The sequence below is a fragment of the Ranitomeya variabilis genome, chromosome 3 (genome assembly GCF_051348905.1).
Source record: "Ranitomeya variabilis isolate aRanVar5 chromosome 3, aRanVar5.hap1, whole genome shotgun sequence".
In the NCBI taxonomy this organism is placed as follows: Eukaryota; Metazoa; Chordata; class Amphibia; order Anura; family Dendrobatidae; genus Ranitomeya; species Ranitomeya variabilis.
This window is the reverse complement of record NC_135234.1, coordinates 265,931,557-265,950,027: the sequence shown is the minus strand read 5'-3', so window position 1 is coordinate 265,950,027 and position 18,471 is coordinate 265,931,557. Positions and strand designations below refer to the sequence as shown.

At 43.4% G+C, this 18,471-nt stretch overlaps 1 protein-coding gene across 5 annotated transcripts in view; it reads right to left on the bottom strand.

Annotated features, from left to right (window-relative positions):
- ATP2B4 (ATPase plasma membrane Ca2+ transporting 4) overlaps positions 1-18,471 on the bottom strand; it is a 250,881-nt gene that overhangs the window by 77,516 nt on the left and 154,894 nt on the right. For 3 of the 5 annotated variants that reach the window (XM_077295436.1, XM_077295438.1, XM_077295434.1), the window contains exons 4-7: positions 10,689-10,946; positions 10,463-10,588; positions 10,258-10,386; positions 9,099-9,134 (exon numbers count right to left, since the gene is read on the bottom strand). In XM_077295436.1, the coding sequence (XP_077151551.1) occupies positions 9,099-9,134; positions 10,258-10,386; positions 10,463-10,588; positions 10,689-10,946 (549 nt within the window). The remainder of the gene's footprint in view (positions 1-9,098; positions 9,135-10,257; positions 10,387-10,462; positions 10,589-10,688; positions 10,947-18,471) is intronic. The other 2 variants (XM_077295437.1, XM_077295435.1) reach the window with 1 other exon arrangement.

The window sequence follows — 18,471 nt, the reverse complement described above, 5'->3', positions numbered from 1 at the left end:
AGACAGTGTATAGCGGGCCGCTCTTTGCTTTCCATTTTCTATCTTTGCTTCTAAAGATCTTACTTTGTTATTCTTCAGTCATTGTATCATGGCTTGTTTTTGTGGTATGAGCTGTGGTTTGCGGTCCATACAACTTTATGCTTTTTTTTATTCAAGTTTTCAGAAGTGACAAAGAAAAACATATATATTTTGCCATTTTTTTTTTGTTTCTCTTAGCGTTCCAAGTATAAATAAATATTATAATTTGATTAATTAGGTCAGTTACAGATGCAGCAAAACAAAATATGTAAAATTAGTGCAGAGTAATGTGTAATTAACTTACAGTCCCCTAGGAAGCCCAGCGCAGACTTGGCTTCACAAGTGTATAAGCACGGCATACATGGGGGCCTTCAGTACGTCCCCTGTGTGGGCCAATGGGGGTCAGAAGGAACAACTTCCCACTTCCGAACTTTTAAATGCCACAACCATTTGACAGTTGCATCTAAGTTTGCTGCAATCAAAGCTAGCTCAAATGGTAGCAGTTTGATTTGATGCCAGCTATATAACACAGCCAGCACCAGCACTGTATGCGGCAGGCTCAGTGCCTGAGCCTACTCCATACAGTGCACACATCTGCCGTACATGAATGGTGCATGTCACAAATTGAAACCCAGGTGCTGGAAACATTAGTTAAGGTTTCAGTTCAGCAAAGTGGTAATGAGACATGACAAACTGCAAAACAGATCTGTGCAATGTTACTGTAATAGTGATTAAGTAGATATATTAGTGTATACCCCGCATGTATACCCATACACCAAAAGCTAGAGCATTAGTCAAAGTTTCTTTGTTGTGTTTTTTTTTTTAACTTACAGAGAAGTTACCATATATACTCATGTATAAGTCGACCCGAGAAGCCGAGGCACCTACCGTAATTTTGCCTAAAAAAACTGGGAAAACTTATTGACTCGAGTATAAGCTGGGTATACATTGTCCCCTCATCCCCATCCTTGTCTACATGGCTCCTTATTCCCATCCTTGTCTGCGTGGCTCCTTATTCCCATCCTTGCATGCATGGCTCCTCATTCCCATCCTTGCATGCGTGGTTCCTCATCCCCATCCTTGTATGCATGGCTCCTCATTCCCATCCTTGCATGCGTGATTTCTCATCCCCATCCTTGTATGCGTGGCTTCTTATTCCCATCCTTGTATGCATGGCTCCTTAATCCCATCCTTGTCTGCGTGGCTCTTTGTTCCCATCCTTGTATGCATGGCTCCTTATTCCCATCCTTGTATGCATGGCTCCTTATCCCCATCCTTGTATGCGTGGCTCCTTATTCCCATCCTTGTCTGCGTGTTTCCTTATTCCGATCCTTGTCTACATGGCTCCTTATTCCCATCCTTGTCTGCATGGCTCCTTACTCCCACCCTTGTCTGCATGGCTCCTTATCCCCATCCTTGTCTGCATGGCTCCTTATCCCCATCCTTGCATGTATGGTCCCCATGGAAAAAGCATAAAAAAAACAAACAAAAACATCCTACTTACCTTCCAAGGGCCATTGCAGCATCTTGGTCCGGAGCCAGCAGCTCCTGCGACAGGGCGATCACGTATCACCACTCATTAAGATAATGAATATTCACCTCTCCACTTCCATAGGCGTGGAGTGGAATGAATATTCGTTCCCGTAATGAGCAGGGATATGTGATCGCCCGGCCACTGGAGCTGCTGGAAGCCTTAACGGGATGCTGCCGAGGGCGCACAGGGAAGGTAAGTAGGATGTTTTGGGGTATTTTTTATACCAGAATATATACGGCTCTTCCTTCCCTGCCGTAAACTGGGACAATTACTCGTGTATCAGCTGAGGGGGGCATTTTCAGCACAAAAAAATATGCTGAAAAACTCGGCTTATACACGAGTATATACGGTACCTTTTTTCTATTCAGTTGTGGTGGTATTTGTTGCTAAAGCAGCAATAGGAATTTTGGCTGTATTGGTCAACATTTTTTTATTTTTAATAAATTCTCAGTAACTATTTGTCCACTGACACTTTATAAGTAATTGAAAAATACTGACAGAAGGACAATTGATTGCCAGTTTCAGCAAGTCAGCACTTGCTCTAACTGGTGCAAAAACGGCTTCAACTGTTGTCGATAAATAAAATGTAAGTGATTGTGCCATCAGGATCTGTGACAACAATTTAGCTTGTTTTTAGTTCAAGTCTGGGGTAGCCAGAGACACACCTTGGTTGAAGCTGCCGCTTTACCTCTCCTCCCTGCACTTCTGCCTCCTTTGGCTGGCTGCTGGGTATGGACGCTGGGCTTAAAGAGACTCTCCAAGAAACTGGCGCAACTAGAGCTAATTTCCATTAAAGTCAGGAAAGAAAGTGCTTGTTTGGTCTAGGAAGACAAGTTTGCAGCCATTCTATGTGACTGAAAACTGACAAATTGTGACAGTGTTTAATGCATACACTGCTGCTATTTCCCTGTATTGCCCGCATTGGAAAACACTACTAACCTACAGATACTATTAAGTTGCACATTAAACCAGTATTACAAAGCTGTCCGGCTACCTTACTGGATACCAGGAAAAAACAACCTCTATTCCTCCCAGAAGCCTTCAGCTTTTAATTACAGATGTATGTTCCTAGCTTCTACATTCGTTGCTCAGTACACAGTGAGCGGCGGCATTTGCACGCACCAGCACTTTACCAGATCGTTCTCAGTACATCTGTGCACGATGAGCTGTCAAAGTGCCAGGTTGTGCTTACAGACGCAGCTCACTGATCATTGAGCAGTAGCCCCTCCAGGCATACCTCTTTGACTAAGGGCTCTTTCCCACATCCTGATATTTCTGGGTGCTGGAAAAACCAGTAACTGGACATCCGGGTGCCGTATCAGTGTGACATGTACCGGCGCCGAGGAAAAGTGGTTTAGTTCATGCAGTTCCAAGGCGCCAGGTGCTGAAGACAGCTCGGATCATTGTCGCCTGTTCTCCCTGAGATCAGCACAACCAGGCAACAATGATGTCAGTTGTATTCCACACCCACTGTGTACATTGTGTACAAAACAAATAATTCAAATAATTTTAAAAATAAAATGGCCTGGGCTCCCGCATTATTTTCATAACTTGCAGAGGCAAAGGCCACAGCTGGAGGCTGATGTTAATAATCTGGGAAAGGGGACAATATCCCCAAAGGTTCCCAGGTTATTATTAACAGCTCACAGCTGTTTGTTTAGCCTTTACTGGTTAGTTTACTGGGGACCCCAGAAAAAAAAATGACATAGGGTCCCCCTATAAATTCTATCCAGCAAAGGCAAACAGACAGCTGTGGGCCGACATTAATAGCCTGAAATAGGGTCAGGAATATTGGCCCCCTCCCAAGCTAAGAACATCAGCCCTCAGCCACACTAGAAATGGCAAATCCATAAGATGAGCCAAATCTGGCGCTTGGCCTCACTCTTACTACATGCCCTGGTGCGGTGGAAAATGGGGTACTAGGGTTTGGGTTGATGTCAGCTTTGTATTGGCAGTGGGCATCAAGCCCAGGGGTTAGTAATGGAGAGGAGTCTATAAGACGCCATCATTGCTAACCCCATAGTCATATTGTAAAAAATACACAGCAAGAATAAAGTCCTTTAATTGAAAGAAAGAAACAGACTCCTTTATTTGAAATAAATATTTTCTCATGATGCTAGTAGTGATGCCATGAAGGTTCATCGTCCGGCTCACACTGAACTGAGCGTAGGAACACCTGGCAGTAACCGGCAGTAACCTCTATGACGTTACCGCCTGTCAATTAAGCTGCGCCTCAAGCTCAGCTGTGTGTGCCCTGGATTCATGGCCGAGCGGTCGAATCATGCCACTGCTCAAAAATGTAATATTTAATTTAACATATGTATATGGGAAAAAGAGGGTGGGATGTCTTTATTTCAAATAAAGCAGTCTGTGTCTTTCTTTCAAATAAATGACTATTCTCCCTGTGTATTTTTGCACAATATGACTATGGGGTTAGTAATGGTGGCATCTTATAGATGCCTCTCCATTACTAATCCCTGGGCTCGATGTCGGCGGTCATAAAAGAGCTGACATCAACCCCAATCCTATTACCCGACTGCCACAGGACAAGTGGGAAAAGCGAGGCCAAGCACCCTAGGCTATTAATATCAGCCCACAGCTGTCTGTTTAACCTTTACTGGTTAAAATTTATAGGGGTACCATTTTTTTCTGGGGTCCCCTGTAACCTAACCAGTAAAGACAAAGCAAACAGCTGTGAGCTTTTATTAATAGTCTGGGAACCTTTGGGGATATTGTCCCCTTTCGTCGATTATTAAGAACAGCCGTGAGCTTTCCCACTAATTGTTATGAAAAATTAAGTGGGAGCCCATGCCATTTTCTTTCTAAAATTATTTATTTTACATACAATGTACACAGCGGGTGATGAATACACTTCCCATCATTGTCGCCTGGTCATGCTGATCTAAGGGAGACCAGGCGACAAAGATCAGAGCTGGCCTCACCACCCGACTGGGAATAACGCGAACTGTACTGCTTTTTCCCAGGTGCCAGTACGTGTTGCACACATGACACGTGGAAGTCTTCAGTGTGCAATCAGCGTGCATGTGTGAGCGACGTTTTGCAGCCTGTGTTGCTGATAAAAAAAATGGACATGTCAGCGCGTTTTTCCCATGGACACAGGGTCCCTAGAAACACATTGACATGTGCAAGTGTCTCCGGTACGTGTGAAAACTGTCACCAGACGTACTGCACACACTGAAGTGTGAAGGAGGCCTTCCAGGAGGAATAAAATTCATATTTTCCTGGTAGCCAAGGTAGCAGAACAGCTTTGTAACATTATTAACCCTCAAATTAACATGATTTTGGGACATGTACACTGTGTTCCAAATTATTATGCAAATTGGATTTAAGTGTCTTAAAGATTTAATTGTTTTGTTTTTCAAATAAACACGTGGATGGTATTGTGTCTCAGGGCTCAATGAATCACTGAAATCAATCTTAAACACATGTGATAATTAGTTTTCCAGGTGATTCTAATTAAAGGAAAACTACTCAAAAGTGATGTTCCACATTATTATGCAGGTCACAGGTTTCAAGCAATATGGGAAATAAAAAGGATCCCTCTGCTGCTGAAAAGCGTTAAATAGTGCAATGCCTTGGACAAGGTATGAAAAAATTTGATATTTCACGAAAACTTAAGAGTGATCATCATACTCTGATGAGATTTGTGACTGAAACAGAGCACAGACAGAGTTCATGCAAATAAAGGCATAATGAGGAAGTTTTCTGGCAGACAAATTCATTGGATTAAGAGAGCAGCAGCCAAAATAACATTACAAAGCAGCAAACAGTTATTTGAAGCTGCTGGTGCATCTGGAGTCCCTCGAACCTCAAGGAGTAGGATCCTTCAAAGGCTTGCTGTGGTGCATAAACCTACTATTCGGCCACTCCTAAACAGTGTTCACAAGCAGAAACGGTTGCAGTGGGCCCAGACATACATGAAGACTAATTTTCAAACAGTCTTGTTTATTGATTACTGTCGAGCAACCCTGGATAGTCCAGATGAATGAAGTAGTGGATGGTTGGTGGATGGCACCATGTCCCAACAAGGCTGCGACGTCAGCAAGGAGGTGGAGGAGTCATGTTTTGGGCTGGAATCATGGGGAACCAGCTGGTAGGGTCCTTTAAGGTTCCTGAAGGTGTGAAAATGACCTCAGCAAAGTAAATAGAGTTTCTGACTGACAACTTTCTTCCATGGTCTAAAAAGCAGAAACGTGCCTTCAGGAACAAAATCATCTTCATGCATGACAATGAATACCTCTGAGTAATTGGCTGCTATGGGCATAAAAGGAGATAAACTTATGATGTGGCCACCATCTTCCCCTGACCTCAACCCTATAGAGAACCTTTGGAGTGTCATCAAGCAAAAGATCTATGATGGTGGGAGGCCGTTCACATCAAAACAGCAGCTCTGGGAGGCTATTCTGACTTCATGCAAAGAAATACAAGCAGAAACTCTCCATAAACTCAGAAGTTCAATGGATGCAAGAATTGTGAAGGTGATATCAATGAAGGCTCCTATGTTAACATGTAACTTGGCCTGTTAGGATGTTTTGGAGTTAAATAGCTTTTTTGTTCAGTGAATGTGACCTCCTAATGCTGCAAATTCCACAAATGAGCATTTTCAGTTCTTTAAAACATATCAAATGTTTAGAAATTCTACTGTGCCTAATAATTTGGAACAGTGCATTTTGAGTTTTTATTCATTTTGGAGATTATACTGTTATCATTGGGTGGTTTCTTCAATAAAATTGAATGTATACTCTAACGAGTGATGACTTTTATTAGACTGACTGTCATTTGCACTCACCATTTAGGAAAATCCGAGAAAAATGTAATTTGCATAATAATTTGGAACATAGTGTATTTCTACAAATATGCTAAAGCAAATCAGACTTAAGGGTGGGCCTAGAGATTTCCTCTAACAAGCTATGATAATCATTCTAACTTCTGATTTACAAATATATGGAGTCCTGTTTTTCATTTTGCAGCAATGTTTGGTAGCTCATCATTAGTTTGCAGTGGTATAGTCCTTCACCACAATGCACAATGTCTAACTGTGAGAAAGTTAATAGTTATGGATATTAGTTGTGGATTTTTTTTCCATAATTAGTAGTGTCCCTAACACTGCTGACACAGGCACTCACAACCACAGTATTGTGTTAAAATTAAACTGTGTGCTGTTTTTCATGCAGTTTGGAACACTGCCCTAGAGAACAGATGTCTCTGTGTCAGAGTAAACACGTGGGTGGTTATTTTTTTTTTATTACTTTTTTAAGCAAGTCCCAATCACTAAATACTAAAAAAAAGATCTGGTCATTTATACATATTAAAAAAGTGGTGAAGTTACAAAGTCTGAGCATAGTCTAAATCACAACAACTGCTTTAGAAGGCAAGGGGCACACTGCACCGGGAGGCAAAATATCTTAAAAGTAAATGGTAAAAGAGAGCGAGAGATAAAGACAGCGCATATGTCCGTTAGGTTAGGTTAAAAGGAGGCAAAGAACTTGAATGGGACACCTCGGAAGGAATGAAACTGTGAAAAGGCAGACAGGACACGGGATGTGCATAAACACTAAGGGACAAGACAAACGTCTACCGGAAACCTCTAGTACAAATCACGTGCTACAAACAACAAAACAAGGAAGGTGCTGCTTGTCCAGCTCTGCAAATGTGAAGGAGAGTGCGGTGCAGAAGACATGAAGGCTTTGCCCCTGCAAGCAGCTAGCATTAGTCAAGATGGGGTTAAAAATCCCACCCTATTATGGCATTTCCATATCATCTCATTGTGCTAGCAGCAAAGTCATTGCAACTACAGTTTAGCTTGCTGAAATATTTGCAGGACTTGTATAGAAAAAGTAGCCATTGTTTTAAAAAAACCTTTAGGCTATGTGCACACGTTGCGGTTTTTACCGCGGAACCGCAGTGATTTTGACACTGCGGGTCCGCAGCAGTTTCCATAGCGTTTACAGTTACATGTAAACCTATGGAAACTGCAATCCGCTGTGCACATGCTGCGGGAAATACCGTGCAGAAGCGCAGCGGTTTACATTCCGCAGCATGTCACTTCTTTTGTGCAGAATCGCGGCGATTCTGCACACATAGGAAAGCATTGATCCGCTAACTTCCCGCATGGGGCTATGCCCACGATGCGGGAAGTAAGCGGATCATGTGCAGATGGTACCCGGGGTGGAGGAGAGGAGACTCTCCTCCAGCCCCTGGGAACCATATTTGTGTAAAAAAAAAAAAAGAATTAAAATAAAAAATAATGATATACTCACCTCTCAGCGCTGCACGCAGCCGTCCGGTCGCAGGGTTGCTGTGCGAGCAGGGCCTGCGATGACGTCGCGGTCACATGACCGTGACGTCACGAAGGTCCTTCTCGCACAGCATCTTTGGAACTGGACCGCCACGTGCAGCGCCGAGGAGATCGGGACGTCAGAGGGTGAGTATAACCATTTTTTTTTATTATTTTTAACATTACTATTGATGCTGCATATTGCTGCATATGCAGCATCAATAGTATAGGAGTAAACCCGCAGCGGAAACCGCAAAACAAACCGCGATAAATCTGCAGGGATAACCGCAGCGGTTTTGCCCTGCAGATTTATCAAATCCGCTGCGGGAGAACCCGCAGAGGACCCGACCTACGTGTGCACATAGCCTTAGTGTATGTGCACACGTCAGGATTTCTTGCAGAAATTTCCTGACAAAAAACGGACATTTCTGCCAGAAATCCGCATGCGTTTTCTTCGCTTTTTTTTCGTGGTTTTTCCCAATGCATTAAATAGCGGGAAAAACGCGAAAAATCCGCAAAATTAATGAACATGCTGCTTTTTTCACCGAGATGCGTTTTTTTTGCGGAAAAAAACGCATTATGTGCACAAAAATTGCAGAATGCATTCTAAATGATAGGATGCATATGTATGCGTTCTTAATGCATTTTTATCGCGAAAAAACCTGAACGTGTGCACATACCCTTAATGTAGTGAGTTTAAAAAATATATATCTATATACCAGAATGGTGCTCAGATCCCTGACGTTTGTTTGCTTCAGCTTTTACATTTGCAGATGCATCTAATACATTTCGCAGCTATGAAATGGGGGTGTTCTAATTCCCCTCTATTTTTCCATCTTTCACCAGCAAACAACAATAACGGTCTAGGTGACAAATGCAAACTGCAATGTAAAGTGTAATTAATGAATAATTTAGCTCATGTACTATTGTTAGTCTCGTTCAAAATAGTGTCTGTGAGACCTCAATGAGCCCGTGTTTTGGTCTTGTTTCACATTAATAAATGGCCATTTATACAAAGCACTACTCGATGTCCATAAGGCCAGAGATGCATCATACATTAGAGGTGAATGTCCAGACGGACAATGCAGAAAAGGAAGAGACGCTGAAAAATGCCGCAAAATGAAACTCGGCTGCAAGCTTAGCAGGTAAGTACAGGTGACGCTGCCCACACGAGGTGAACAGGAGTGAGAGATTGCGTGAGCTGCCCCTGTGACAGGAAAGGAGATTGTGAAGAGATGGATTGGTTACCTTTGTTGCGATTTTCTGGAGGTCCTTGTTTTTTACCTGTTTAGATATAAAAAAAAAAAAAAAAGAAAAAAGAAACAAAAAGAAATAGAAAAAAAAAAGGAGGAGGGATTCTGGTCACTTTGACTGTATGAAAGAGGAGGATCATACCCCCCACTGCGATGGAAGAAATGGAATGACTAACCCACTCTTGGGAACTAAATGTGAGAGCAGCAGAAAGATGGTCAGACTCAGACTAAAGTGTAAAAAAAGAAAGCTTAAGGATAGTGGTAAAAGAGTACAGAATCAGTGGAAAAGCCTGCAGAAAAGTAGTACCTTTACAATATCTGATAGGAACAGGATGGAGACGTGAAGATTACAACTAAGTTGGAGAGAGAAAGTGCTAGGACAATACATAACAGACAAGACTGAAGCAAGATTAATTGTTAGATGTTAGAGAAAGAAAAGGGAGAGGATGGGACGAAAAGACGGGAAAAAAAAAGAGAAAAAGAGATGTTATTGTAGGGTCAAATGTTGGTAAGATGCTGGTGAAAGACATACAGCGATAAGTGCAAGATAACAAAGATGGGCTAGGAGGAAAAGAAACGTGAAGAAGAAAGAATGACACCCAAAGATCAAACAACTGAAGTTTTAAGATATGGCAAATTTATAATCAAAAGCAGAAAGATATGTTCCAAAGTTGGACAAATGATCCAAAATCACAAGTTTTAAAGTCCCAAAAGATTGCAGTGAATTATACAGGCTCAAGAAAGAGTCGAGTATCGAAATCAGACATACAGATCTCATTATGGAAGAAGGGCCGACAAAAGCACACAACAATGCAAAAACCAACCAAACAAGAGCGTGTCAGACTGTTCCAGAACAATAGAGGCAATAGTAAAGGAAAAGGAAGAACATTTTAGGAAGAAACAGGTAAGCGTCTGTGGACCAGCTTTTTACACGAGACTGGCCTGAACAATAGGAACAAACCGATGACTAGGGGAGCCAGGCTCTGTGCCTGCGGATCTAAGACCCCTAAATGACAAAGTGGCAAGTAGTGCCGAGCACCCCATGCACAACAGAAGGCTATACTTAGGCCACGCTTACATCCATCACTACGGAATATTTCATAGCCTCACAATATGTATCCACCATCTTACCCAACTTCCCAGCAAATAATTACCTTTCTTTGACTTTTTCTCTTCCTCGGCCCCTTCATTTGCTCCCAAAAGAGTAAAAATGATGCCTGTCTGAGAGTTGATGCCTACGGCTGTGACAACCATGCGTCCGGACCCTTCCATCACATGAGTGCCTACAGGGAGACAACCGCAGCATGAAGCCTGCTTACTGTGAGTGCGTCCAATACTCCTACTTGTGCTACTCCTTACCAGACAGCAGCATGGGATCCTTCTCAAGGGACTTTTTCACCTGATCACTTTCTCCTGTTAGCGAGCTTTCATCAATTTTCAGGTCATTGCCCTGGATCAAGATGCCATCTGCAGGTAGGAGATCCCCTGGTGGTATAAGTAACACCACACTGTTAACATGATACACTCAGAAAGATTGTTAAAAAAAATAAATAAATACTCCTGAATCTCGGTAATTTGTTTTTACCATATTTTATTTGTGCAATATCCCCGGCCACCAGTTCTGCCACAGGAATCTGGATGACTTGCCCTTTTCGGATAACAGTGAACTTTTGCTCCTGCTCGATTCGACTCTGAAGGCCACGGAACTGCTTCTCTTTGCTCCAATCATTGAATGCAGTTACCAAAACTACAATTATGACTGAGAACAAGATGGCTGCTCCCTCAATCCAACCAGCTTGTGCTTCTCCTTCATCCTCCACTCCTCCAGCTGCTTCCGCACATGCTGGGAACAAAATAGCGGTGTTTTGTGAGACATTGATGAATGCAGAAGAAGACATATACCGGAAAAATCTGAGTTTATACACTGTTTTCTGCACAGTTGCTGAAGTAAGAACAGAACAGGATTTTGCAAGGCTAAAACATTTTTATAGAATTTTTTTTACAACTTTCTCTTAAAAGGAGTATGTCAGAAGGTTTTTGATAGGCTTTGAAAGCAGCATGATGTAGAGACAGAGCCCCTGATTCCAGTGACATCTCGTTTACTGGTTTGTGTTGTTGTTTCAATAAAATCAAGTGTTTTACCATCAGCAGGAGTTTATAACTACAGGACTAGTTATCTTGTGCCATGTAGTCCTCCGCTCTGTATAACCCCTCCCACACCACTGATTGGCAGCTTTCTGCCTATACACAGTGTAAACAGAATGTCATCAATCAGTGGTGGGGGAGGGGTTATACAGAGCTCAGCATTCAGAGTTCTGATAGATCTAGAGCAGATAAAGCAACGATTATATCAAAACTGCAGCAAGCAATATAGTAAAGGTAAACATCACTGTAATCAGGGTCTCTGCCCTTACATTAGGCTGTGCTCAGATAACACAGCGAAAACTTAGTGACAATCACTTTCATGATAAACAAATTTGGAATTGCATTTTCATTTTAACTGTCTGCCACTTAGAAAAGGAAGCCACTTGTTGTAACCCTCTCATATCACATTTTTTTTAAAATAAAACCTATAGCCAAAGTACTACAACCTACTGCCTAACATTATGTATGACCCCATGTCTCAAAAACTCTGGCCTATTAAGGTGTAAACCTCACCACACCTCAGAAGTTGTCCTGTGGTTTGCAGATACAGGCAGCCTACTGTCATGCACTGGAATTTATGACACCTTTCTTTTATAGCCAGCATTAACTATTTCAACAAGCCCCGTGGCCAATGTGAAAATTAAAAGATTTAACATTTTCAATACACGTTGTGATATACAGAAAAAAATTGCAAAACATTTTAAAATAAATACACATTTCTCATTAAAACCGGATTTAAACAATAGGTGATTTCTGATGACAATTTCCGTTAACAAGTGCGAGCCCTAGTTGGTTGGAGATCCATTGTCACATACGGAGTTTCCATCTTTTTGTTTGTCTTACATAGTTCCAGACTGTATCCCTTACAGATTAATAATCACAATAAAACATAACCAGATGTAATAATTATGGATTCCTAGCTATTAGTACAATTCTTGCTCTGGAGTTCTAAGACTACTATCCGATTGTAACTCTACAGTAAGATCCCCTCACTATTGTTCCAACAGGTCATTTTTATTTCTTAATTCTTTATTTTATTTAACATGAAAAACAAACAATCCTTCGGCCGCGTCTCCCCATTTATCCATTACTCTATTTGAGAAACAATATAGAAAGACTCCTCCCTTGGCTGTTATATTCCAACTGATAAAGGCGACACCTCACTTACCCTACCCATTCTCTTCACCATCTCATGAACAGGAGACAGAAATTTGGTAGTCTAACTCTCAATATATTCTTAAAAGGGATGTGTCACCACTCACCACATTTTACCCAAGTAAACTATTAATATGAGCATACAGGTTATAGACTGCTGATAAGAGGGGTACCTGTGTACCTCATGTCAGATGCCTTGTTGTGGAGAAATCCTCTTATCACTTAATATATACAACCTCTTCCAGGCTCCGGAGCGGATGGAGCTGCCTCCAGAGCACGTTTTAAATAACAGGAGGAATTTTTATTTCATTTTCAGCAGTATATAATCTGTATGCTCATATTAACAGTTTACATAGATGACATGTAGTAACAGATCCCCTTTAATTCCAGAATAGAAAACCAATTATAAGAGGCTTATGAACCCCTTAAAGGGAACCTGTCACCCCGTTTTTTGAAGATGAGCTAAAAATACCGTTAAATAGGGGCAGAGCTGGGCGTTACATTAGTGTCTTTGTGTGCCTTTATAACCTACCTAAGCTGCCGAAATACCTTTGTAAAGTCGCCGTTTTCTGCTGTCACTCACGCTGGTCTGGTCCTATGGGCGTGGTGACAGCACTGTTTCTCCCCCAGAAACCTGCTCATCATTACGTTGGTGGCGTAGTGGTGTGCGCAGGTCCAAAGCGAAGATCCACTGCCTAGGAGATTCAAAACAGCGCGGTCTTCGCTATTCGCCGTTTACCGGTGGGCGCGGCCACAGGAAAGATGGAGCACTCTGCTGCCCGGGGCTTCAGGAAACTGGCCGCGGGATTCCACGCGTGCGCAGATGGAGGACGCTGGAGCGTCGCTGTTTAGGTCGCTGTAGAGACGTCAAACACAGCAGCTCCAGAACGATGCAGGAGCGATCCAGTGGCGTAACGGCGACTCACTTCTCGTTCTCGCTGGTTGTTAGCTCCATTACATCCATTGTTATCGTCGTTGCTTTTGATGTCAAACATGACGATACACGCCGACCTGGCGACGAAATAAAGTTCTGGACTTCTAGCTCCGACCAGCGATGGCACAGCGGGATCCAGATCGCTGCTGCGTGTCAAACACAACGAGATCGCTATCCAGGACGCTGCAACGTCACGGACTGTTGTCGTTCTCGTTGCAAAGTTGCTGAGTGTGACGGTACCTTAAGGGCTGAACCTTGAGAGTGCAAGGTTTTAAACCCTTTTCTAGACCATTTTGTAAGAAATCTAGAGTTTGAAACATATCCAGATCCAGGGGGTCTGGAGGGTTACAGCCATACCAGGATATGAAAGTTTTTCATATCTTACCATTGATAACAAATGCTGTTTGCTACTTTTTTATTTAAACGTATGACTTGTCAGAGAGGCTCCTAGATTTTAGGATTGTGGACTGAGAAGCCAAGAACCCCTATCAAAGCTTTGGGGGTCTGGGTGGTAGATTAAACTCAGGTCAAAAAAGCTGCTGATTAGTGGGAGATTTAGGGGACCTTCTAAAGAAAGACTGTTCAATGTCCTGAACCAACTCCTCCTTTACCAGAGAGGTGTAATACAGTAGATATGTTGAAGGAATAAACCTTTACACGAGTCCCCTGTACTAAGGTCACTTGTGGCTCTGATAAGGAGAAGTTCCGTACGTTCAAGGAGAATTGCAAGTTGTTGTTTTCTCTTAGACCCCGATTTTCTGGAGATGAGAGTCAGCGAGTGGGGATGATCATTTCTTTACTTCGTGAGGGACATCTATTGTGGGCTTTCTCTTTACCTGCTACTGCCCCTGAAAGTACTGTATGTCTGTTGATAATTTCTTTGAGGCCTTAGGACTTATTTTTGACGAGCCTGACCAGGTCAGAGGACACAATCATGAGTCTCTTTCAGGGTAAGCTATCGGCTGAATGGTATAGCTCCGAGTTCCGTCGATTGTCCACTGAGGTGTCCTGGGATGACTCTGCGCTGAGATGTCAGTTCAGGATAGGACTGTCGAATCACCTGAAGGACGCTCTGGCTCTCCATCCATCACTCAGCTCATTGGAGGAGGCAATGACTCAGGCTATCCATATGGATTGAGGATGTGGGAAAGAGGTGTTACACAGCGAGAGGTTCCGTTGCTCCCTGCTAATCCTGTTGTTTTGCCACCGTCTGAACCTATGGAGGTGGAGACCACCAACTCCAAGGAGAAGGAGAGGAAGCGTGATGGGAAATTATGTTTTTATTGTGGAGATTCAGGACATTGGAAGAAGGACTGCCCCTCTTTGCCATCGATTAACAAGCTTCCGAGTCTGGGTGATTGTCGAGGAGGTCACCCAGACTCTCAGGTACCATTTTCATAATTTCAAAACGTTTTGTTAGACGTGGAACTGTGTTATAGATGTGGCTACGTACTTCAGCTTTTGTGGACTGTGGATCTTCCATGAACATCATTGACTCTAGTCTGGTGTCCAAGTTAAAATTAGGGACAGTTAGGCAAGAGGCTCCCATCCATATCATTGCCATTGATAAGACACCGTTGGCTCAAAATGTTATTAAAGGGACTCTGTCACCTGAATTTGGAGGGAACAATTTTCAGCCATAGGGACGGGGTTTTCGGGTGTTTGATTCACCCTCTCCTTACCTGCTGGCTGCATGCTGGCTGCAATATTGGATTGAAGTTCATTCTCTGTCCTCCATAGTACATGCCTGCGTAAGGCAAGATTGCCTTGTGCAGGCATGTACTACGGAGGACAGAGAATGAACTTCAATCCAATATTGCAGCCAGCGGGTAAGGAAAGGGTGAATCAAACACCCGAAAACCCCGCCCCTATGGCTGAAAATTGTTCCCTCCAAATTCAGGTGACAGAGTCCCTTTAAGTTTGTCTCTGAGGAGTTCCTCCTCATGGTGGAACCAGGAACAAACTTCATGTTATGTTATGAATAATCTTCCTGCGGAACTGGTGTTGGGGTTCCCCTGGTTACAGAGGCATAATTCTGTTATAGACTGGGGATCTCGTGATATTGTTAAATATGGTCCTAATTGTTTCAATGGTTGTCTTTCTGCTGTTTTTGTGTCTGCCATTAATCTGGAGGGTATTCCGGAGTTCCTGAAGTATTTTGGGGACGTGTTCTCTGAAAAAGAGGCCGAGGTCTTGCCACCACATCGTCCATATGATTGTACAATTAATCTTATTCCGGGTTCTAAATTGCCCAAAGCCCTTTTGTACAATTTTTCTGGCCCGGTACGTACCGCTATGAAAAACTATATCTCTGATAGTCTACGCAAAGGTCACATGCGTCCTTCTGTTTCACCTGTGGCCGCTGGATTCTTTTTTGTTAAGAAAAAAGATGGTGTTTTTTGCCCGAGCCTCGATTTCCAGGAACTAAATAAATTTACGGTGAGAAATACCTACCCTCTCCCACTTATTCCAGATCTTTATAGCCAATTATCTGGGGCTAAGTGGTTTTACAAACTCAATCTCAGGGGAACATATAACCTTATCTGCATTCGGGAAGGGAATGAGTGGAAAACGGCATTTCTCACCTCCGAGTGTCTGTTTGAAAATTTGGTCATGCCCTTCGGTCTAACGAACGCACCCGCAGTGTTTCAGAACTTGAATAATGGTTTTTATGATTTTATCGGGCGCTTTATGGTTGTATACCAGGATGACATCCTTCTTTTCTCGCCTGATAAGGAATCCCACATTGGTCATTTACGTGCTCTTCTTCATAGGTTACGGGGAAATTCTCTGTTCGCTAAATCCGAGAGGTGTTTGTTTTGTGTCCAGGAGCTTTCCTTTCTGGGGATCATCCTTTCTGCCAATTGGGTTTCAGATGGATCCCGGGACCTCAAGGGTCTGCAGCGTTTTCTGGGTTTCACCTATTATCGAAAATTCATTAAGGGGTTTTCTCAGGTGGTCAAGCCACTCACCGATCTCACGCACAAGGGTGCTGATCTCAAAGTCTGGTCACACTTGGCGGTTGAAGCATTTTCTACATTAAAGAAGTGTTTTTTGTCTGCTCCTGTATTGATTCAGCCCGATCCGTCAAAACCGTTCATTGTAGAGGTGGACGCATGGGAGGTGGGAGTGGGGGCGGTGTTTCAGGGACCCGTTACTTTGACCAATTTAAGACCATGTGCCTTTTTCTCCAGAAAGGTTTCTTCTGCGGAGAGGAATTATGATGTTGGTAACCAGGAGTTATTGGCCATAGAATTGGCTTTTGAAGAATGGAGGCACTTTTTGGAGGGGGTGGTTCATCGGATCACGGTGATTACCGACCACAAGAACCTGTCTCACATTGAGTCTGCCAAGCAGTTAACTCCTAGGCAGGCGAGGTGGTCGATTTTTTTTCTCGTTTTCATTTTTCTATCACCTTTCGGCCTGGTTCCAAGAATGTCAAGGTGGACGCCTTATCTCGCAGTTTTGATCCGATAACACCCCCTGAACCTCCCTTCCTCCATTCTTCAGCACGGGGTGGTTGTTGCTGGGTTATCCTCTGAATTGGAGCGTGAAACTCGGGAGGCTCAGTCTCTTGCTCCTCCCTCTTTGCCTGATAATAAGCTCTTTGTTCCGGTTCAGTACCTGCTGAGGGTTCTCCGGGAGTTCCACGATTTTGCTCTCAGTGGACACCCGGGGATCTCAGCGATCCGGAAAGCCATTGCTAAGCTGATTTGGTGGTCCTCCATGACCTCTGATGTCGCTGTGTTTGTGTCTGCTTGTGATTAGTGATGAGCGAGTGTACTCGTTGCTCGGGTTTTCCAGAGCACGCTTGGGTGACCTCCGAGTATTTATGACTGCACGGAGATTAGTTTTCATCGAGGCAGCTGAATGATTTACAGCTACTAGCCTGCTTGATTACATGTGGGGATTCCCTAGCAACCAGGCAACCCCCACATGTACTCAGCCTGGCTAGTAGCTGTAAATCATTCAGCTGCCGTGATGAAAACTAAATCTCAGAGCAGTCATAAATACTCGGAGGTCACCCGAGCAACGAGTACACTCGCTCATAACTAATTGTGATACCTGTGCTCGTGCTAATAGCTCCCATAACCGTCCGGCCGGGGAATTGGTGCCATTGCCAATTCCGGATAGACCTTGTACTCATTTGTCCATGGATTTTATCACTGATTTCCCTCTTTCCAATGACAAAACTGTAATCTGGGTAGTGGTTGACAGATTCAGTAAACAGGCGCATCTTGGACCTCTGGCAGGATTGCCTAATGCAGAAACACTAAGTTGTTTCTTGAGCATGTTGTGCGGTTGCATGGCGTGCCTTTGAGTGTGGCTTCTGCTAGAGGGGTACAATTTGTGTCCAAATTTTGGAGGGCATTTTGTATAAAATTGGGTATTTGCTTGACCTTCTCCTCTGCCTACCATCCCGAGACCAACGTTCAGACGGAGAGGACCAGTCAGTCACTTGAACAGATTTTGCGGTGTCTTGCTACGTCTCAGCAGAATGATTGGTGTTCTTCATTGCCAGTGGCTGAGTTTGCATTTAATAATCGGATTAACCAGTCCACTTGCACCTCTCCGTTCTTTTGTAATTACGGCTTTCACCCCCCATTTTGGAGAATTTTCCAGGTTGGATTCAGGATGTCCAGGGGCTGATATGGCAGTTCAATGGTTGGGGAAGGTGTGGAGCAAGGTCCAGAAGAACATTGGGGAGGCTCAGGGCAAACAAACATTTTGCTGACAAACGACGGTCGGTAAGACCTATATTTCTGGTAAGAAATAAAGTGTGGTTGTCTACCAAGAACGTTCGTCTGAAAGTTCCTTCTACTAAGCTAGGGCCCAGGTTTATTGGTCCTTAGAGATCACTGAGGTTGTCAGTTGAGTTGCCTTTTGCTTACGCCTACCTCCGTCACTTCGGATCCTCAATGTGTTCCATAAGTCCCTCCTTAAGACATTTGTACCTTCCTCTGCTGGGTCTCCATCCCCTCCGCCTCCTGTCTCTGTGGATGGTCAGACTGAGTATGAAGTTGAACGGACTGTGGATTCTCACATGGTCCGCAATTCACTTCAGTATTTGGTCCATTGAAAAGGTTATGGTCCTGAGGATCGATCGTGGGCACGATCTGTCCATTCTGCTCGA